At 37.7% G+C, this 24,200-nt stretch overlaps 1 protein-coding gene across 1 annotated transcript in view; it reads right to left on the bottom strand.

Moving 5' to 3' along the window:
* Positions 1–24,200, bottom strand: part of MPC1 (mitochondrial pyruvate carrier 1) — a 67,018-nt gene that overhangs the window by 28,988 nt on the left and 13,830 nt on the right. Inside the window, exons 2-3 of the mRNA XM_053697064.1 lie at positions 19,528–19,531; positions 5,918–6,014 (exon numbers count right to left, since the gene is read on the bottom strand). Coding sequence (XP_053553039.1) covers positions 5,918–6,014; positions 19,528–19,531 — 101 coding nt within the window. The remainder of the gene's footprint in view (positions 1–5,917; positions 6,015–19,527; positions 19,532–24,200) is intronic.

Below are 24,200 nucleotides of genomic sequence, written 5' to 3'. Positions count from 1 at the left end.
AGCTGGAGTGAAACAAGATTCGGATGTTCGAACGGACCCTGAACAAGAAGGTCTCGTCTCAAAGGTAGCTTCCAAGGTGGAGCCGATGACATATTCACCAGATCTGCATACCAAGTCCTGCGTGGCCACGCAGGAGCTATCAAGATCACCGACGCCCTCTCCTGCTTGATCCTGGCTATCAGCCTGGGGATGAGAGGAAATGGCGGGAACACATAAGCTAGTTTGAAGGTCCAAGGTGCTACTAGTGCATCCACTAGAGCCGCCTTGGGATCCCTGGATCTGGCCCCGTAGCAAGGAACTTTGAAGTTCTGACGAGAGGCCATCAGATCCATGTCTGGAATGCCCCACAGGTGAGTGACTTGGGCAAAGATTTCCGGATGGAGTTCCCACTCCCCCGGATGCAATGTCTGACGACTCAGAAAATCCGCTTCCCAATTTTCCACTCCTGGGATGTGGATAGCAGACAGGTGGCAGGAGTGAGACTCCGCCCAAAGAATAATTTTGGTTACTTCTTCCATCGCTAGGGAACTCCTTGTTCCCCCCTGATGGTTGATGTACGCAACAGTCGTCATGTTGTCTGATTGAAACCGTATGAACCTGGTCCTCGCAAGCTGGGGCCAGGCCTGGAGCGCATTGAATATCGCTCTCAGTTCCAGAATATTTATCGGTAGAAGAGATTCTTCCCGAGACCAAAGACCCTGAGCTTTCAGGGATCCCCAGACCGCGCCCCAGCCTATCAGACTGGCGTCGGTCGTGACAATGACCCACTCTGGTCTGTGGAACATCATCCCTTGAGACAGATTGTCCAGGGACAGCCACCAACGGAGTGAGTCTCTGGTCCTCTGATTTACTTGTATCTTCGGAGACAAGTCTGTATAGTCCCCATTCCACTGACTGAGCATGCACAGTTGTAATGGTCTTAGATGAATGCGCGCAAAAGGAACTATGTCCATCGCCGCCACCATCAACCCGATCACTTCCATGCACTGAGCTATGGAAGGAAGAGGAACGGAATGAAGTATCCGACAAGAGTCCAGAAGCTTTGTTTTTCTGGCCTCTGTTAGAAAGATCCTCATTTCTAAGGAGTCTATAATTGTTCCCAAGAAGGGAACCCTTGTTGACGGGGATAGAGAACTCTTTTCCACGTTCACTTTCCAGCCGTGAGATCTGAGAAAGGCCAGGACAATGTCCGTGTGAGCCTTTGCTTGAGGAAGGGACGACGCTTGAATCAGAATGTCGTCCAGGTAAGGTACTACTGCAATGCCCCTTGGTCTTAGCACCGCTAGAAGGGACCCTAGTACCTTTGTGAAAATCCTTGGAGCAGTGGCTAATCCGAAAGGAAGCGCCACGAACTGGTAATGTTTGTCCAGGAATGCAAACCTTAGGAACCGATGATGTTCCTTGTGGATAGGAATATGTAGATACGCATCCTTTAAATCCACCGTGGTCATAAATTGACCTTCCTGGATGGAAGGAAGGATAGTTCGAATGGTTTCCATCTTGAACGATGGGACCTTGAGAAATTTGTTTAAGATCTTGAGATCTAGGATTGGTCTGAACGTTCCCTCTTTTTTGGGAACTATGAACAGATTGGAGTAGAACCCCATCCCTTGTTCTCTTAATGGGACAGGATGAATCACTCCCATTTTTAACAGGTCTTCCACACAATGTAAGAACGCCTGTCTTTTTATGTGGTCTGAAGACAACTGCGACTTGTGGAACCTCCCCCTTGGGGGAAGTCCCTTGAATTCCAGAAGATAACCCTGGGAGACTATTTCTAGCGCCCAAGGATCCAGAACATCTCTTGCCCAAGCCTGAGCGAAGAGAGAGAGTCTGCCCCCCACCAGATCCGGTCCCGGATCGGGGGCCAATATTTCATGCTGTCTTGGTAGCAGTGGCAGGTTTCTTGGCCTGCTTTCCCTTGTTCCAGCCTTGCATTGGTCTCCAAGCTGGCTTGGCCTGAGAAGTATTACCCTCTTGCTTAGAGGACGTAGCACCTTGGGCTGGTCCGTTTTTACGAAAGGGACGAAAATTAGGTCTATTTTTTGCCTTGAAGGGCCGATCCTGAGGAAGGGCGTGGCCCTTACCCCCAGTGATATCAGAGATAATCTCTTTCAAGTCAGGACCAAACAGCGTTTTCCCCTTGAAAGGAATGTTTAGTAGCTTGTTCTTGGAAGACGCATCAGCCGACCAAGATTTCAACCAAAGCGCTCTGCGCGCCACAATAGCAAACCCAGAGTTCTTAGCCGCTAACTTAGCCAATTGCAAAGAGGCGTCTAGAGTGAAAGAATTAGCCAATTTGAGAGCATTGATTCTGTCCATAATCTCCTCATAAGGAGGAGAGTCACTATCGAGCACCTTAAGCAGTTCATCAAACCAGAAATATGCGGCTGTAGTGACAGGGACAATGCATGAAATGGGTTGTAGAAGGTAACCCTGCTGAACAAACATCTTTTTAAGCAAACCTTCTAATTTTTTATCCATAGGATCTTTGAAAGCACAACTATCCTCTATGGGAATAGTGGTGCGTTTGTTTAAAGTAGAAACCGCTCCCTCGACCTTGGGGACTGACTGCCATAAGTCCTTTCTGGGGTCGACCATAGGAAACAATTTTTTAAATATGGGGGGAGGGCCGAAAGGAATACCGGGCCTTTCCCATTCTTTATTAACAATGTCCGCCACCCGCTTGGGTATAGGAAAAGCTTCTGGGAGCCCCGGCACCTCTAGGAACTTGTCCATTTTACATAGTTTCTCTGGGATGACTAAATTTTCACAATCATCCAGAGTGGATAATACCTCCTTAAGCAAAATGCGGAGATGTTCCAATTTAAATTTAAATGTAATCACATCAGATTCAGCCTGCTGAGAAATGTTCCCTAAATCAGTAATTTCTCCCTCAGACAAAACCTCCCTGGCCCCCTCAGATTGGGTTAGGGGCCCTTCAGAGATATTAATATCAGCGTCGTCATGCTCTTCAGTAACTAAAACAGAGCAGCCACGCTTACGCTGACAAGGGTTCATTTTGGCTAAAATGTTTTTGACAGAATTATCCATTACAGCCGTTAATTGTTGCATAGTAAGGAGTATTGGCGCGCTAGATGTACTAGGGGCCTCCTGAGTGGGCAAGACTCGTGTAGACGAAGGAGGGAATGATGCAGTACCATGCTTACTCCCCTCACTTGAGGAATCATCTTGGGCATCATTGACATTATCACATAAATCACATTTATTTAAATGAATAGGAATTCTGGCTTCCCCACATTCAGAACACAGTCTATCTGGTAGTTCAGACATGTTAAACAGGCATAAACTTGATCAGAAGTACAAAAAACGTTTTAAATAAAACCGTTACTGTCACTTTAAATTTTAAACTGAACACACTTTATTACTGCAATTGCGAAAAAACATGAAGGAATTGTTCAAAATTCACCAAATTTTCACCACAGCGTCTTAAAGCCTTGAAAATATTGCACACCAATTTTGGAAGCTTTAACCCTTAAAATAACGGAACCGGAGCCGTTTTAAGCTTTAAACCCCTTTACAGTCCCTGGTATCTGCTTTGCTGAGACCCAACCAAACCCAAAGGGGAATACGATACCAAATGACGCCTTCAGAAGTCTTTTATAAGTATCAGAGCTCCTCTCACATGCGACTGCATGCCATGCCTCTCAAAAACAAGTGCGCAACACCGGCGCGAAAATGAGACTCTGCCTATGCTTTGGGAAAGCCCCTAAAGAATAAGGTGTCTAAAACAGTGCCTGCCGATATTATTAAATCAAAATACCCAGAATAAATGATTCCTCAAGGCTAAATAAGTCAATCGATTTAGCCCAAAAAAAGTCTACAGTTTAAATAAGCCCTTGTGAAGCCCTTATTTACAATCGTAATAAACATGGCTTACCGGATCCCATAGGGAAAATGACAGCTTCCAGCATTACATCGTCTTGTTAGAATGTGTCATACCTCAAGCAGCAAGAGACTGCAAACTGTTCCCCCAACTGAAGTTAATTGCTCTCAACAGTCCTGTGTGGAACAGCCATGGATTTTAGTTACGGTTGCTAAAATCATTTTCCTCATACAAACAGAATTCTTCATCTCTTTTCTGTTTCTGAGTAAATAGTACGTACCAGCACTATTTGAAAATAACAAACTCTTGATTGAATAATGAAAAAACTACAGTTAAACACTAAAAAACTCTAAGCCATCTCCGTGGAGATGTTGCCTGTACAACGGCAAAGAGAATGACTGGGGTAGGCGGAGCCTAGGAGGGATCATGTGACCAGCTTTGCTGGGCTCTTTGCCATTTCCTGTTGGGGAAGAGAATATCCCACAAGTAAGGATGACGCCGTGGACCGGACACACCTATGTTGGAGAAAGGTCCTTTAAATTAAGACATCTTATATACTCTGTTAAGGCTAATTTGAGACAGATATCTAAAATAAAAAGTAAATAGCAAAGTTTATTTTTACTATCCATAATTAAAACATTAAAATGTGTGTCTTATGTCCTTTTAGTTTTGGATCCTGACCTCACTGTTACAATCCAGAATTAAAAACCTGGAATGTGCAGGCACAGTCACTCTTTCCCTCCTTAAGGGACACTGAACCCAAATTTTTTCTTTTGTGATTCAGATAGAACCTGCAATTTTAAGCAACTTGCTAATTTACTCCTATTATCAAATTTTCTTCATTCTCTTGGTATGTTTAATTTGAAAAGCAAGAAGGTAAGTTTAGATGCTGGCCCATTTTTGGTGAACAACCTAGGTTGTTTGTGCTGATTGGTGGATAAATGAATCCACTAATAAACAAGTGCTATCCAGTGTTCTAAACCAAAAATTGGCTGGCTCCTTTGCTTAGATGCCTTCTTTTTCAAATAAAGATAGCAAGAGAACGAAGACAAATTGATAATAGCAGTAAATTAGAAATATGATTAAAATTGCATGCTCTATTTGAATCACGAAATAATTTTTTTTTTGGGTTCAGTGTCCCTTTGAGTTTAAGGAAGTTAAAAGGACATAAAACAAGTTGTGATAGAGACAAAATATAGTGTGTACTTTAATTACTTTACCTGCAAATTTATACTGCAGTGTCTCACCATTAAAAGATTACTTTCTGTTATAATTTTTAAGCTAAACAACTAACATATTAAAGTTAATAAACATTAATTAAAACCTACTGACCTATATTTTTTCCAAAACGAAGTTTCATAACGTTCTAAAAGTTATATCTTTTATTCGCTGATGATGTCACGTTATCCTGCCCACTATTTTCAGCACTGAGTGTTCAAAATACTTAAACCAATAACTTTGTGTTTAAAGCGCCATTTTGAAACCTAGGTATTGTAAACGGATTGGTACAGAGCAAAGGATACCCACAGAGTGGGTTTGGAAAACAATTAAATTTGCAGACAAGATTTCTGATATACGGTAGAGATATGTTAATGAAATGCTATTGATAAAAAGCGTATTTGGGGTAGTTAGTTAGTAACAGGCATAGAAAATATTTACTTACAGTGGCCCTTTAACCCTTTCTTTCACGTTTCTGAAATGTACATCTCTAACTCCCCGCACACAATTCCTTTTAAAAGTGCTTGAGCAGCATGGCTATTTAAGTATCTTTGAAAACTATTTTAAAATACTTGCCAACAATTTTTAAACTATTTTTTTATGCAAACTATTTTTTACTTAGCCATTTTAGGATATGCACAGATCTCAGCTTGTTTTATGGCACTTTAACTCTGAAATCTCAAAAGATTATGGTGAAATCCTACAAGATCACAGTAAAGCAAAAAGTGAGCTCAGTTCCCTTGTAAGTCACAGGATTGAATTTTTAAATATTCCTCTAAAATGAGATGTGGTTACTGAAGACATTTTTAGGTATTTTTTTTATATTTATTAAACAGAGAGAAATTCACTTACCAAAGGTCATTCGCCCACTGATTATTTCAGGAGATTTCTTCATGTCATTGATAGCAGCAATTGGCAGACCCCAGTTAGCCACTGGTCCCCAGAAGTGCTGTAGAGATATGGAAAGTATTGCTAAGAACACAAAATGTACAACCAATTCACCAACACAAGATCATTAGAAAGTTGTTAAAAAAAATAAAATAAAAAAAAAATAGATAGATAAGCTATAAGTCATTGTACACAGAAAAACTTGAAAATAAATGAAACACAATATGAAATATATGCAGGATTAAAAGATATGAAACTCAAATGTTTTTTTGTGATTTTTAAAGAAAAAAAAAAAGGTCCCAATTTACTTTTATTATCATCAAATTTGCTTCGTTCCCATGGAATTCTCTGTTGAGGAGATACCTAGGTAGGCATCTGGAGCACTATATGGTAGGAAATAGTGCTGCCATCTAGTGCTCTTGCAAATCTGCTGCCATTTAGTGCTCCAGACACGTACACGCTTCTGAGCTTCCATCTGTGCATTTCAACAAGAGATACAAAAATAAAGAAAACGTGATAATAGAAGTACAGGTAGCCCTCAGGTTCCAGAAGGAATGGTTGTAAATTGAAACCCAGTTTATAATGTAAGTCAATGGGAAGTGAGGGAATTAGGTTTTAGGCCCCTCTCAAAATTGTCATAAGTAACATTCTGCAAACAATGCTTTCTATGCATTCCAATCTGGACTTATTTATAGACAGGAAGATCTTGTTCCTATGAAAGCTGCTCGATAGCTCAGGTCTAGTTATACTGATTCATTTTAGCTTGCTTGACTTCCATATCTTTGCTGCAACACAAGCGGACAGCTCCACCTACTGGATATTTTAATCAATGCACTGCTTCTCAATGCTATTTAATAGCAGTCACATGACTGAAAAAAAAGGTTGTTATTCTGAAACGGTGCAAATTGAACCGTTGTAAAACGAGGGCCACCTGTATATTAGAAAGTGGTTTAAAAGTGAATGCTCCATCTAAATTATGAATTCAATTTGTGGGTTTCATGTACCTTTAAAAAAAAAAAAAAAAAAAAAATTATTTTCAGGAATGGTTACACAAGAAGAGGTTTTTCTTACCGTGCTGTTTTTTCATCAACATTCATGATTGGAGATTGGAGAAAAGAAAAAAATATAAAAAACATATTAGAACATTTTTATATAATTTTCATTATAATAGTGTGTGTTACTTGTAATAAGTTACTCTTAAAGTGAAGGTCAATTTTGACAAATTAGTGCCCGGTTTTCAATAATCCTATTAAAAACAAGGACACTTTAATTCATCAAAATTGACATTTCAAGCGTTTTCTTCAAAAATTTACCTTTTAATCCAGAGAGCTGCTCCACTGATTCCTCCGCCCGTCCAAAATGACAAATCCAGCTTCATCCAATCACAGCGTTCCCTCAGGCCATGATGCCGTGATTTGAGGAAGTCGGAGTTGTCATTTCTGACATAAGCTGAGGATTCCAACGGCCGGGGGAATCGATGGAGCAGTTTTCAGTATTAAAAGGTAATTTTTTGAAGAAAACACTTGAAATGTCAAATTTGCTGAATTAAAGCACCCTTGTTTTTAATAGGATTATTACAAACCGGGCACTAATTCATCAAATTTGACCTTCACTTTAACAAATAAATAAAATGCTGTCAATAGAATGAACTGTCTGAATATAATGAACAATTTGTTACAATAAAATGCTTATTGCATCTCTAAATTATAGGGGCAGTAAAGCTAAAAAGGAAAAAATTGACAATAGAAGTAATTTGGAACATTGTTTAAAATTTTATTTTCTAGCTCAACTATGATAGTTTAATTTTGACTTTACTATCCTTTTAATAGCCTATTAGAACAAGACCTTCATCATTAAAAAATGCACAAACACAAGTTAATATTTTGTAAACCATACAATAAAAAGGAGCAGTAAAGTAAAAAATGAAACCGATATGAAACAAACATTTTCTTTTAAGATAAAGACAGAGCATACAATTTTAAATAACTTTCCAATTTAATTCTATTATATAAATTGCTTCATTCTTTTGGTATCCTTTGTTGAACAGCAAAGCAGATGAATGAGTCAATAATGAGGCATATTTGTGCAGCTGCCAATCAGCCTAGGTGTGCTTTTCAACAAAGGATGCCAAAGGGAACACGACAAATTAGACTGTAAAAGTATATTGGAAAGTTGTTAAAAAAACGACACGCTCTTTATCATGAAAAAATAATTTGGATTAGAGCAGGAGCATTTGAAATAACTTCCCAATTTAATCCTATTATCGATTTTGCTTAGTTAGTACAGGGTACCAAGAGTAATCTTAAAGGGACCACTGAACCCAATTTTTTTCTTTTGTGATTCAGATAGAGCATGCAATTTTAAGCAATTTTCTACTTGACTCCTATTATGTGAGCTCAGGAGTGTGCACAGGTCTAGCTATCTGGCACCAGTGTTAGCAAAATTGTGTTTGTACATACACAGATTGTCATTGGCTCATCCATGTGTTCTGTTAGAAAGTAGTAGTTCTGTTAGACAGTAGTGCATTGCTGCTCCTTCATCAATAAATACCAAAAGAATGAAACAAATTAAATAATAGAAATAAATTAGAAAGTTGTTTAAAATTGTATTCTCCATCTGAATCATGAAAGAAAATGTTTGGGTTTTATGTCCCTTTAACCTTGGTCACATACTAAGGACATACCTTCAATACTGTTTCTATAGACACTAAACATGTGACACATTCCAGCACTAATATCTGCAGGAGGTTAGCAAACACCTCATACCCTGTACAGTATGCTAGCAGTTATGTATATCTTTGCCACAATAAATTATGTAAACTTTCTACTGAAATATACTTAAATTGTAATAATAATAAATAATAATAAGGGTGTAAGAACTGATTGGATGCACAAATAATATTATATATATATATATATATATATATATATATATATATATATATATATATGCAACAAAAAACAAGGGCCAACAGGAACAGTCAACCAAGTGGGATTATTGAGGCTATGAAAGTGAAACACAGAAACGTGTACAAGGTTAGGTAGTGCTGATCTGACGCGTTTTGCGCATGCTCAATGCGTTTCATCAGAGATCATCAGGTGTGCTCAAAGGGTGTGTTAATAAACATTACAACAACCAATCATAAAAGGTTTAAGGGACACAGTGGGCATGAAAAATCCAACTGGTAAGTGGTGTCAAGGTTTATGACGTGCTTGTGTGCCAAGTATTGGTTGAAAAACATGACATGCAATAAGATAATCTAATGTATATATATGAATGCATGTTTACAATTAAGAACTACGGGAAGCTGGAGCAAGATATGCTAAAAAACAAAATAAGAGGTTATAATATAGTAAAATAAAATAACTATGCAGTGTGTTAAGAAGAAAAAAATGTTTGTTTTTGGGATATAGTATGGCAGCTACCAGCTAAAGAAAAGTGAATTACACCAGCAGCACAAGAAAATAAAACGAAGGGAGAAAATATTATTACATGTTAGATATACAGATAATAACAAAAGAGTGACTATAAAATGGGAAGTACAAAAACAATGAGTAAACACATATACAGTAAAAGTAACTGAGACAATCTGGTATATTTAACTACTCTAGAACCTAAGTAAAATGAAGACATGGGGGGGGTATAAAAATTATTATTACCCGTCAGAGAATTGATTTATATTGAATATAACTATTAATCATGTCTATTAATTTAATCCCCTTCTTATTTCAAGAATGGCTAGGGGAAGGTTAGAAAAACTGATCTGAAGTACCAATTAGTGAATTATTCTTAATGTCTGATAGTCAGGACCCCTTTTTTATTATCAATAAAATGGCGGGGGAATAATTAGGGTAGGACAAAATAACCACAGGGGTAGGCAAAGTGGTACTGGTGGAGATCAATAGAAGCTAATCTATAAATAACTCTAAATCATGCCTTTTGTTTATGCCTTTAGGGTGTTTGGTTTGTAACGTAAATATCCAGAAGGCTTCTTGTCTGAGTAATTTTCCTATTCTATCTCCTCCCCTGATATCCTTTCTAATATGGTCCATGCCAACAAAATGGAACAAATGTTTTATGTGGATGCCATGAGAACGAAAGTGCTTTGCAACAGGTGTCTTCGGTGTGTCTTCTTCTAGAGACAGGAGAGGTTCCCTAATCCGGTCTTTTAAGACCCGAGAAGTGAGCCCTACATACTGGAAGGAACATTGTAGGCATGTGACTAGATAAATGACGTAAACACTAGTGCAATCTGATGTTTTATACGGTTAGTTAGACCAGTTTGAGATGAGGTGAAGTGATCTGTTTTTTTGTGTAGTTACAACATTTGCAGATGTGGCCACATTTAAAAAAAACGTTGGAAGGTGTAAGCCAGTGTATGGGCTTGCTTGGTTTATTAAAGAAATGTTTTTTCACCTTTTCACCTATAGTAGGAGCTTTTTTAGCTACACATCTAATCTGTTTTTTAGATTTGCTTTAGTTGGTTATCACTATGCAAAATAGTATCACAAGATCTGTGATATAGTCTTGAATTATTTACCTGTTTGCTGTATGCGGTAGAGAAAACTATATTGTTAACGGATTGCAAATCTTGATTGTTTAAATTTTCACGTTTTATAGGAACCTGCTAACAATCTCTTCCTGTCCATTTGACTGACCTCATTAGCCGTTTTTATAGCCTCTTTCTTGTAGTCTTGAGGTTATAAGGTTGGCTTGTTTGGTATACTCAGTAAGAGTTGTGCAGTTTCTACGGGCTCTGATAAATTGGCCCTTAGGTATGCTTCTGGTGATGTGGCCAACATGGCATGAATCTGCTCTAAGTATGGTGTTTTGTGCCAATGATTTTCTATAGATGGAAGAGACAATGTTGCTGTTACCATCTACAGAAAGCTGAAGGTCTAGATAGGGAATAGTATCATCTGCTTTATTGTAAGTAAAATTTAAATTCAAGTCATTATTATTGAGCCAGACAATCTATAAATAACTCGGCACTATGCTGACTACCCCTATCCTAGATCACCAGAAGGTCATCTATGAAACCATACACAAAACTACTCCGTCTCCGTAGGGAAAACCATCCATGAAAATATTGTTAAGTTCGAACCAGCCCATATACAAATTTGCATATGCCGGGCAAATTTTGCCCCCATGGCTGTGCCACATTTCTGTAGGTATTAAGTTCCCTTGAAGACGAAGTAGTTGTGCCTGAGCAAAAAACTGGTGGTGGAAACTAGAAAGTCTATGTATTCTTTTGAGTAGGATGTATATCTCGTGATCATATATTTCATGGCTTCAAGTATACTTGAGTAGAGTGCTGTGACATTAATAGTAAGCCACTGATAATCAGGGAGCCATACTACCTTCTACAATTGTTGTAGTAAATGCGTGCTGTCTCTTATGTATCCTGGGAGAGATACAACAATAGGTTGGAGTATAGAGTCCAACCAGGCTCCTAGTCTTTCACACAAAAAAGTCTGAGCCAGCCCTGAGGACCGGAACATATAACATTCATAGGCACTTTACCTGGCTGCCAAGCAGCGTTTTTCTCTTCTAGGTACAACCCCCCCTCACACATAGTGAGTATCACTCATCTCCGGGCAATTCCAGCCCACACGTCATCCCACAGGAGGAGCCAGACGCGGCATCACCCGCGCACTCCAACAAGCGGCACCACAGTCGGAGAGAAGTCTTTTGAACTTTCCTACACAGGTGGATCCTTACAGACTGTGGAAGGGCCATGGAGCCCACTTGAACTCCTACTGGGGAATCTCTGATTTATCAGACGCGGCATTACCGCGCATCTTATCCAGCTGGTGAACTCGACTGTGAATGGTGAGTCACGTACATTTTCTTAACGCAGATGCCAACTTGGCGATATACTGAAAGCAAAATCTGTTCGTTTGAATGTGCTCTCGACACACCATTTGCCTAATTGGATAGAAGTATGAGTGTTTTGTGAACTTTCAATTTTCATTTTTGAGGGGGTTGTACAAAAGGACTGTACTTTACATATTGTCTTTCAAGTCAGAGACAGATCAGTAATTAACTTCTCCGCTTACTCAAGGTATACACCTTAAACTATAGCAGCCACGCACAAAACTCTTGACGTAAGGGAAAAACATTGGTTAAATTTTAGTAATAAACTTAAAATTACTAATTTTATATATGTAGCTACCTACAACTTTATATGGGGAGAAAAAACACTTATCCTAATGCAAGTTTTTAAGACATTAATATGCTGGATTTCAATGTTTAACACTACTAATTTTTTTTTATTTTTATTTTTTTTTTAACACAAAAAAACCCCCCACAACTTAGAATGAGCATTCATTATAAAAGCCATGAATATGAGAATGTACTCAGGCAAGTAACTGCCAAGAGTTCATTGTATTCAAAAGCAGCTGCAGGAACACACTTTTCCCAAGCAAGAGGTTGATTTATGATGCTGCCTCAGTATTTACATTTTCAATATAGGTGGCAGTTTCAAAAGGGCAAAAACATATTTCAACTACATAAACCAAACCAACAAAAAAATAATCCAGCAGGTAAAATGAATCACTCAGAACACATTAAAATAAAATAGAATTACCTACTTCAGATCACTAAGTTCCAAAATTGCCATAATAAATAAAATTATGCGGTATCCTAGGATTGTTATAGGTTCATACTGATATAAAAGGTTATAAATTGTTAAAATAGTTTTATAAATCGATACAAATTTTTTTGTTAATGGAAGTAAAATTGGAAAGTTGTTTAAAATTGCATCCTATAATTCGTTAAAGTTTAATTTTGACTTGTGTCTCTTTAAAGTCTAAGGGAATTTTTGTAGATATCAGTTGATGAACTTTTCTATAAGAATTGCGATTGTCCCCATAGTTCTATGCAAACAATAGTCCAATTAAATTAAACGAGCCTTTTTGTTTGCACTTTTAGGGCCCTTTAAAAGCAGAAGGGTGGTTATTTTTTAGTAAACAAACAGGATTGTTTGAACTGTTAAAAAATAAATAATATGTTTGAGAATCATACAGAAGTCAAATGCTGATGTGACAAATATACTTTTCCAAAACTGTTGAGAAACAAAAGGCCAGTCGGTCAAAACAAGAAATACCTGTACAAATGTCACACTTAATGCCAACTTGTACAAATCACAAGCATGACAGTTTAGAATAGCCGTAAACTGCTCACTTGCTTTAGGCCATTGGTGATTAAAGGGACAGTCAACACCAAAATTGTTGTGTAAAAAGATAGCTAACACCTTTACTACCCATTCCCCAGCTTTGCACAACCAACATTGTTATGGGCCATATAGATAACATTGTGCTCTCTCCCGTGGGTTGTGGATGACACTGCACTAATTGGCTAAAATGCAAGTCAATAGATAATAAATAGCCACAGGATCAGGGGGCTGTCAGAAGAGGCGTAGATGCAAGGTAATCGGAGGTAAAAAAAAGTATATTAACAAAATATATTGCAAAATAATTTATACATAACTAAATATTTTATATACAAATCTCAAGGTGTTTGTTTACTGTCAGTTTCTGTATGCAATGTTTAGCTATGCTAAATCATATTAAAAAAGGGACATAAGCCATTTTTTCCATGATGCTGAGAGAGTGTGAAATGTAAAAAATAAATTCCCAATTCACTTTTTATTATCAAAATGTCTGTTCTTTTGGTATCCTTTATTAAAAAGCAAGTGGAAGCAGCAGAAAAATGAGTGGGGTGGGAGAGACTAGCCCATCTGAAAGGGGTGTGCCTGTAACTACTGTGAATAAAACTATTATCAATTCCTGACCTTGCCTGTGGGCATTGTCCCTTTAAGAGGCACAAAAGAAATTTAATAACATTTCTTACATACCATAAACTGCATGCTTGATCATAGTTCAGCAGAACATATGGGAGAAAAACACATTAACTACAGGAATGTCTACAACATGCTTAAAGCTATTTAGAAGATAAGCAGACTAGATTGGTGCACTGATCCTTATCATCAAAACTCTAAGTCTCAAAAACAAGATCCATCTACAAAACCTGGCTACCAATTTTCAAATTTACTAGATAAACTGAAAGGCTGAAAAACCCGTCTGGCAGACAATTTACAGAGGGTCAGTAGCCTGGGGCATTACAAGGTCATTTGTGGACACAGACAAAACAGGTAAACAGCATGTAATCTAACCACTGACTACCAGGCCATTGAACATCATTGTGAAGACAGTTGGTAATATGAAAATGTAGCAAGTTTATTCATCCCATCAGACACTTATACCTATCCACTATTGAAAGGGATATAAAACCCAAATTATTTATTTTGTGATTTAGAAAGAGCATGCAATTTTAAACAACTTTCCAATTTACTTCTATTATCTAATTTGCTTCATTCTCTTGATATACTATGTTGAAAAGCATAAATAAATAGGCTCAGTAGCTGCTGATTGGTGGCTGCACATAGAGGCCTGGAATGACTGGCTTCATGCCATGCACATTGCTATTTCTTCAACAAAGGATATCTGAAGAATCAAGTAAATTGGAATTCTTTTTAAAATTGTATTCTCTATCTGAATCATAAAAGAAAAGTTTTATGGTTTCATGTCCCTTTAATGTGTGGAAATTAATCCCCATCAGCCAATAAACATTATTACTGCAATAATCATGTGTGTACAGCGATTTATTGTCTGCTAGGTTCAGTATAGATTTATAAGGGACATGAAAACCACATTTTTCTTTTATGATTCAGATAGAGAACACAATTCTAAAACATTTCAAATATACTTCTATTCTCAAATTCGCTTCATTCTCTTGGTATCTTGTTGAAGAAGCAGCAATATACAGCTAGGAGATAGCTGAACACATTGGGTGACCCACAAATGAAGTATATTTGTGCAGCCACCAATCAGCTTCTCCTGAGACTACCTTTTCAACAAATGACACATGGAGAACAAAATAAAATTATATGATAGAAGTAAATTGGAAAGTTATTTAAAAAGCACATGCTCTACCTGAATCATGAAAGAAAATATTTGGGTTTCATATCCCTTTAAATTATTTTTTTAATGCTCTGAGCACTTACTCTGGTGAGCTAAAGAAAATTTAAGTATCATTTCTGTATTTCCTGTCTCAACTAAAATTTGATTAGGCTGTGGGTGACTGTGGAAAATTCAGAAGAGTGTAACCAGAGAGAGTTAATAAGAACAATCTGTTCCTGGTGGCAAATTTCTGTGGACAGAACCTCAGTTGTAGAGGGGATAGGAGCATCCACACAGTAAACACTACAAGTGACATCGAAGGTGTAGCCTGAGATCCAAAATATGCAGCCAAAGGTACCAGTCAGTGAGCTGACCACTGCAATTGCCAGTCTGCTTTATTTGCACCTTGCTTTCCTATAGGTGCCAACATAATTGGGACAAGGATTCTCACCATCATCTGAAAGAAAACAAGAGAGTCCAAGATTTCCATTAAGTCCTGCGGTGACGTCTAAATAAAGGGTTCAACAAGCGGACCAGGACACCTGGGAGGTCATTACACAGGGATACAGAGAGAGAATCAACTTTACCCACTACAAGCAGATACCTTACCTCATAAGATTGGGGTACAAGCTGGTAAGCAGGAATAACTTACTTCATGACACTACACAAAGAATAGATGAATAGAAGAAAACCTTCCACAGCAGCATAAAACTGTCATCCAAATACAATCTAAAAACTGTTTGTTTTCAAAAAGGAATATATTTATACTTCAGGAAGAAACTATATAGCAGAGTGCCTGACTTCCATTATTGAGATCTCTTTCCACTATATCTTTTACAGTGACAAGGGTACACAGTTTCAATTACTAGGCAGCACGCTATTTTATTTTATCTATCCATTTGTAGAAAGGGGACTACTTGTGTTTTCTGTGTAGACTACACAGACCTATTTTGAGTTCAATTTGATATCAACACATACTTTTATAGATCCCAAATCATATAGGTATCCAACTATACGAAACACATACTCACTAATAGAAGGATATATACACACAATACCATTACTTGAGTTTTAGCGCTGGTGCGCTCTCTATAATATAATTATATATATATATATATATATATATATATATATATATATATCTATACACACACACACACAATAATGTGTTTATTAGTATAGTCTTTGTAGGGACCATACCAATTAATCTATTGTGGTTTTAAATATATTTTCTCTCTTTTCTTTTTATAAAGAATTTTTAAATAATAAGTTGATTTAACCATATCATGATCAAGTGATAAACATAATTTAACGTAGAGTGCAAACAAGTGTATTCTTTTTTTCAGTTCTTCACTGAATTTGATTGTGTATAAAGTTAAAATAAGCTGCACCCTTAATAAACAGTATACAGTTATCCAATCACTATAGATTTGACAAAAGGAAGACGTTTTATAAATGAAGTAGTGCCATTGGCCCTCCATATAGTATTAAACAGACATTGTCAGCAAATAGTGATCTGTAAACTGTGTACAAGGGAAGGAATGTTTCAGGCTACAAGAAGGTGGAAACATTTTATACACCGAGGTGAACGAGTCCATGTTAGCCAGTGAAAGTACTGCAGGTCTGTTTAATGCACATTGATTTGTGGTGCTAAAAGATTAAAAAGTAATACGTTGTTTTTTTTTAACCTGTGTAATTCTCTATATATTTTAAGGCAACAAATTAAAAAACAAACAAACTACTAACTAGTCTGCATAAATAAAACAAATACAAGATAATTCCTAAGAGTCTAGTTCTAACTAGAGCTGCGCATCTTCACCTGTCTCACGATTCGATTCGATTACGATTATCATCGTAACGATTCGATTCGATTCTACGATGCATCGCGATGCATCACGATTACTGCACTATTTCTGCCCAATTTTTAAATTTTTCAGAAAAAAAAATTCAAGAAGTCAAAGTATTGAAATAAACTCTTTTTTTATTTTATTAGCTCAAAAAAGGACACTCTTCCTGTGGCAAAGTCTGAACACAGCAGACAACAACAGTTTATAGAACAGTAAATACTAAATGGCAATTGTTGTATTGGTTTGGAAACAATATTATGGCATCAAACTGTAGTTACAGAGTACGTAGTGTAAAAAGTGCAGTGCTCACAGTGTACTTCTTCAGTAAAAGAAAATATTTAAATGTATATATTATATATAGTAAGTAGTACACTATACACTTGTAAAGAAACATGAACAACAAATAAATGTCTAACCTATCTATGTTGGTTTTAATTTAATTTCTTTACTTACTTAGTAATAATAATATAATAATAGACATTAAATTAAAACCAAAATAGATAGGTTAAGCTTAAGTTACCACCATAATACCTTATTTGTGTGAAAATTGTCCTCAGAAAACAAAACATAAATCCCTTATAGGTACAAAATTACAGGTGCAGTCCACTGTGCCTTCATGACTGTCAATTTGTGGCAAACAAACATCACGTGAAGAATCTGGAACACAACACACAGCACAGAGTGTGCACACAACACACATGTGATTGTGACATATACAATTAGTTTACACACAGTTACAGACTTACAATAGTACTAGAGACTGAGAGAGAGACATTTAAAACAAGTAGCATTGAACTGAACTACTATAACTACAGTTTCTTCTTGATGATTATATTATCTTTATGGGATCACAAATATAATTAGTTAGTTATTAGTTACTGTTAAAGCAGTACTACACACAACTGAACAGTGACTGAGTCTGTCACTGAACAGTACACAGCATTCACACACAAACAAACAATACATAAAAAAGGACACAGACATCAAGGAGTAAATCATGGTGAAGAAAGGGTGGCACGCCACTCACCTGAGGTGTGTGTGCTTTATTTTTGTATTGTGCTGTTGTGTGTGGCTGTGTGTGCTGTACTGTCTGTAGTGTACATTATATTTGTGATCCAATAAAGATGTACTCAAGGTTTACTCAAGGCTTTTCCTTCCCCTATAGTGGTTTGGCTTCAGTCTCACTCTCTGCATAGTGCACTCATAGACAGTTAGACAGTCACACTCACTAGACACTCAGACACTAGAGAGACAGTGGGACACACACACAAACAAAAACATTCAAAGGCACCACAGCCACCCAGTCAGCCACAGTCACACTCACACTCATAGACACTTAGACACTGGGACAGACACACAATCACATACAAACAAAAACATTCAAAGGCAGTTAATACACTCATCTCACACACACTCATAGAGAATGAGATACATACAAACTTTTCAAACTGGCACTCACTCACTCACAGACACACTCACACACTCATAAAGAGACAGTTAGACACTGCAGTACACACATTGTTATTGTTAACTGGTTGGTTATATTCGGTTAACCCCTACAGATCTGCCTGAGAGTGGGTGGGATGGCATTTGGGATTGGGATCATAAACAAAAACATATGATATCTTTCTTAAAGGGTCTATTTAAAATAGACAATTTTTAGTGTGAATGAATAATATTAATAATCCCTTATGCAGTGTGCACTATGCACTCACTGCATTGCAAACAATACAGGGGTGTGCTGTAAACAATAGCACAACATCTACAAAACAGAGCACTTCCTGATTGGCAAACATCACAGTAACACTAGAAGTAGTAATAGACATTATACAACAAGTAGCATTGAACTACTAGATTTACTAACTTTGATTATCTTTATGGGATCACAAATATATTGTTACACAACACACACACAGTCACAGTCGCACACAGTCAAACAATACCAAAAAAAACACACATCATAAAAAGAGTGAATCATGGTGAAGGGTGACACTGACTGACACGCACACATGAGGTGTGTGCAGTTGTGTGTTGTTTCTTTTGTATTGTTTGTGTGTGACTGTGACAGTGAGTGACGTGGTCGGTCGTGTCGTGTAGTGTACTAGTATATTTTGTGATCCAACAAAGATTTACTCAAGGTTTTAAGCTTCATTTTTCAAAAAGCTATAAGCTATATAACAGTAACAAATATAAAATAACTTAACAGTAGTAGTCTGCACTGGGCAGTGGGGCACACAGCACTTTCTTCTGGATGTGCCAAAAAACATTAAATATTAATATTATAAACCTGAATCACTACTCAGAATTATGGAATATGTAGGTTTTTCTGTAAAAACACTAGTTGATCCACATGCTCTGGTTTGAGGGTGCTTCTTTTTGCCGTTACCACATCTCCTGCAGTGGAGAAAACACGCTCTGCAGACACGCTTGTACCTGGGATACACAAGTATCGCTTTGACAAATGAGAGAGGAGGGGAAATATGACCTCATGTACATGCCACCATTTCAAAGGGTCTTCAGTGAGAGGCAGAGATGGGGCTTTACAATATTTCTCTATTTCCTCTTCAGCCTTGGCATAGGGGGTCTTGGGTTCTATTGTACCTTCAGTGTCAGTGAAAGACTGTCCCAGCAAAGTCATGAGAAGCGATGTGGACTTTCTTTTGGGAGGAGAAGGGTTATCCTCCTCGATGGCTGATTCTTCTTCCAGAGTTTCTTTTCCCTCAGGCAGTGGCACTTCATCCACGTTTGTCCTCCTAGATGTAACTGTACTAGTACACTCAATCTGTGTTTGAACAAAAGAATAGAAAAAATAGCATTCATTATTACCTCGAGCAGCCAGCCAGCTAATGCTATGTGTGTGCTCAGAGAGACAGTAGTGCATAAATAAATGCATGCAACAGCTCACATCTATTAGGAAGGACTCGGGAGTGGACGGAGGAGGAGGAAAGTTGACTGACTGTGGCGTTTTCAAACTGACTTATATAATAAACCTTGTACTCATTAAACTAGCTACTAATCAAGCTACTGCAGTGATAGCTAAGCCTATTTTGTATGGATGATGGTATGTTTTATGTTTGTTTTCAATTTATAAATTTTTCAAGAAACATGATGCAATTAAAATTACCTCCAAGGATGCAGCCTCCTCAGTCACTCCTCTGTATATCTCCAATCTCTCCTCCTCTGTGAGAATAAAAGGCAGTCCCTTAAAACGAGGATCCAGGGCAGAGGCTGTATAAAGTATCTTCTTCTCTGCCTCACTGCTGTACCTCTTCAGGAGATCTGTTTTGATGGCATTCTTGATCTCATGGATCATGGGTGTGTCTCCCATGGTGTCTGTCATGTTCTGGAGCAGTTGTGCATTTAGAGGGGCAATGAGAGAAACAGTTGGATTGCGCTCTTCTGACATCAGTGTGGTTGCATCTTTCATTGGCTTTAATGCACTCACAGCATCCTCTGCATTTGACACATCTGTTTCGTTGAGAGTGCAGAGATCTGACTCACTTTTTTTCTGACTTCTGGAGACAACAATGTGGCACAGATTGCAGGTTGCTGTTCTAGGAACCTCTCGACCATGTCATATGAGCTGTTCCACCTTGTTGTCACATCAGTTATCAGCTTATGATTCTTCAGGCCAAGACATTTCTGTTTTTCTTTCAGACAGTGGTTTGCTGTAGTGCTGCGGTGAAAAAATGTTGATATTCGTCGCACTCTGCCTAAAAGCCTGGAGAGCGTGGCCACTTTCAGCGCCCGCTGGGATGCGAGATTCAGTGTATGGGCGAAGCATTTTACATGAGGGAATTTTCCAACTTGAGCAGCAACAATCATATTCGAAGCATTGTCGGTCACAAGCACTACAGATTTATCGGACAGCTGCCATTCTTCCACGACACGAGACAGTAGCTCCGCCAGATGAGAACCCGTGTGAGACTCATAAACTGCTCTCGTTTGCAGCACATGCGACAAGATCTTCCAGTCCTTGCTAATGTAATGTGCAGTTACTGTTACATAAGACTCCGTCGTGACTGAAGTCCATGAATCACACGTTAGTGCGACTCGACTGGCTTGGCTCATTGATGCAATTACCTGAGCTTTTGTTTCTTGGTAGAGTGCAGGTATAACGTTTTCTGTTAAGTGATTGCGTGATGGGATCTTATAACGTGGCTCTAGTGTCTTCAACAGGTTGCGAAACCCAAGGTTTTCCACAACAGAGTAAGGCCGTAGGTCCTTCGCTATGAAAGTTGCCACAGCTTTGGTTATTCTCTTCCCTTTTTCAGAGTTGGGTGGCAAAGTTGACAGCATTGCATCAATTCTTGGCTGATGAGCTTCAGCTAGTCTTGTTATTTCCTTGGCAGTGGCACTGGCGGCAGCGGCAGGTGTTAGCATCTCAGAGTGAAAACGTCTAACGTGATTTCTCAAGTTAGTAGTATTCCCTAGGTATTTAATTTTTGTGTGACAGGCTTTACAAACCGCGTGTGTCTTGTCCAATTCGTGCTTTCCAGTATGTTCATAAAATCCAAAATGTGCCCAGATGCTTGCTTTTAAAATGCTAGGTGCATTTTTTATCTCTCTATCTTTTTTGTCTCCCTCTGTCATTTTAGCATGACATATGTGACGGATGATGTTGTTGTCAACGTCAAACTCTGTCAGTGTTAAAAAAAAAAGAAAATACACTAAGTTCCAGTTGTCAAAATGTCAAGCCGCAAATGTAAAATCAAAAAGTACTAGTAACTTCAACTACTTTGCCAATGCCATACATTTTGCGAACATAAATTTTAAAACAAATTGCATTGTGATAATTGCAGGGGACATCACTCACTCACTGACACTGTAAGTTACTGTAATATATTACACACTTAAAGGTGCAAAAACCCAAACATTTACTTTCATGATTCAGATAGAGAATACAATTTTAAATAAACATCATAACTAACTTCTATTATTTAATTTGCTTCATACTTCTCAGATATCGTTTGTTGATGACATATTAGCAATGCATTGCACTTGCACAGCACACACATTACTTACTAAGTATATAATACTTTGTGCACAAGGAGGAGGCTATGCATTTCAACAAAGGATAAGCAAATTATATAATAGGGAAAGTTGTTTAAAATTGCATGCACTTTCTTGAATTAATATATTATTAAAATATTAGAACTTCAGACCAGGCCATCCATCCATGTGAAAAACATGTAGATAATAGATACAGATTAGACTAATAGAGACATTATTAGACAATAGTATACTATATTTATTTATAATACATTTTTTATATATGCAAATTATGCAATATTATTCAATAATGCAGCAATTAATTATGCAGCAGCCTGAGCCTCAGTCAGCTCAGCATACTACGTTAAGTAAATAAGGCAAGTATTTAATTGTTACCCCTTATTGTGTAATAAATGTGATTGTGTACCCCTTATTGATTTGCTCTTTAAGTAAGTTAATAATTAGTTTACCTATGGCAAGTAGTAGGCAGTTGAGGCAATAGGCAGGCATGACAATGGCAATTATGGCATGGCATTGGCAAAATGTACAACGTTTTGGTAACTATTAACTAAACAAACGGTTAGTTAGTCTAATTCTCACCATAGGTCTCCTCCTCTGTCTCCCACAAAATAAAAATGAGCCCGCCGTGTAGCTGTAGTATACTGCCGTGTACCATCATCAATCTCAGGCAACACACTCCTGCTTTGCTCCTACTGCGTAACTTCGGCACTTCAAGAGACCGCCCATGGAGCGCCCATGTTGCTTTATTGGGTGACGTGACGTCAGTGACGTCAAAACGATGTACCGCGCACTTTCTTTTACTTTTCCTGGAGGCTGGTCACGTGGGTAACGTTAATCGATTATCGCGTCTCAGCGCATCGATGCAGAATCGTTTCATGCCGCATCGCGATGCATCGTCAAAACGATTATTTTTGACAGGCCTAGTTCTAACACCTATTTTTTTGATTATTTTAAATTAGGGCCGCAACTATTTTCATAAATTGATTAACAGACAATTTTTTTTTTTTCAATTAACAGGATAAAAATCAAAACTATTTTTTCCCTATATTTAAAATAAAATTCACAAACCGAGTGTTACAAACAAGCTTCAGGCTAAAACTTGTCCAATTTTTAAAGAGCAGAACACCTTTATTAGTTAAGCAAAAGAAAAAGCACAAACTGAAAAGAGGTAGAACTAGAGAGAGGTAGACTATCACTGTTTATAACATTCTGTCACTCTGATATTTGCATTGAAATTTAAAACCATGTAGGCAACCTCATGCTCCTGGCTGAGGCTGGCTCTCTTTTTGCAAGCTATGTTGCCTGCAGCAGGGAAGTGGTGCTCAGATGGTGTTGAGGTACCTGAGATGCACAAATAGGATTTTGCTAATTTTGCCATGGCGGGATATTTATCTTGGTTATCTCTGCACCAACTCAAAAGGTTTTCCTCCATGGCGGTTTATGTCCTTCTCAGGCTGCCCCTCTTTAGTCTCTTCCTTGCCGTTCTCACTCGTCCCCAGAACAGTGTGTGATACATGTAGATCACCGGGAGACAGAGAGAAAAAACAATGTGTGTCACACGGCTAAACCGTGTGAAAGTTGGAAGCTCTGTGATTTAAAGGGACAGTCAAGTCCAAAAAAACAAATACCTTTCCGGATTTAAATAGGGAATGTAATTTTAAACAACTTTCCAATTTTGCTTTGTTCTCTTGGTATTCTTAGTTGAAAGCTAAACCTAGGAGGTTCATATGCTAATTTCTTAGACCTTGAAGACTGCCTCTAATCTGAATGCATTTTGACCACTAGAGGGCATTAGTTCATGCATTTCATATAGATAACATTGAGCTCATGCGCGTGAAGTTACCCTGGCACTGATTGGCTAAAATGCAAGTCTGTCAAAAGAACTAAAATAAGGGGGCAATTTGCAGAAGCTTAGATACAAGATAATCACAGAGGTAAAACATGTATTTCTATAACATTGTTAGTTATGCTAAACTGGGGAATGGGTAATAAAGGGATTATCTTTCTTTTTAAAGAACAAAAATTCTGGTGTTGACTGTCCCTTTAATATAAACAATCCAAATTATGACACCTATTTCTGGGTTGAACAGATGATCTAACTCAAAGTAGGATTAATTATAAATTGAAAAAGAAACGTATACTGTCCTGAAAAAGTGAAAAGTAAAACTTCTGCAGATGTCCTTTAGGCTAAGGACAGAACCATAAAAACACAATACCATGTGAAGGAGATAATCATAGTGAAGCGAGTGGTGCAGCGCACAGACCAACTAATTGAATGAGATTAGTTGACAACTATTTTCATAATCTTTAATTATTTCCATAATAGATTATTAACAATTATATAGATTAGTTGTTGCAGCTCTATTCTAAATAAACGTCTGTATAAAATTAGTTCCTGGCACCAAAGAATGTGTGTGTCCGAAG

The sequence above is a fragment of the Bombina bombina genome, unplaced genomic scaffold (assembly GCF_027579735.1).
Source record: "Bombina bombina isolate aBomBom1 unplaced genomic scaffold, aBomBom1.pri scaffold_483, whole genome shotgun sequence".
In the NCBI taxonomy this organism is placed as follows: domain Eukaryota; kingdom Metazoa; phylum Chordata; class Amphibia; order Anura; family Bombinatoridae; genus Bombina; species Bombina bombina.
The sequence above is the reverse complement of the archived record's forward strand: the minus strand, read 5'-3'. Positions and strand labels throughout refer to the sequence as shown.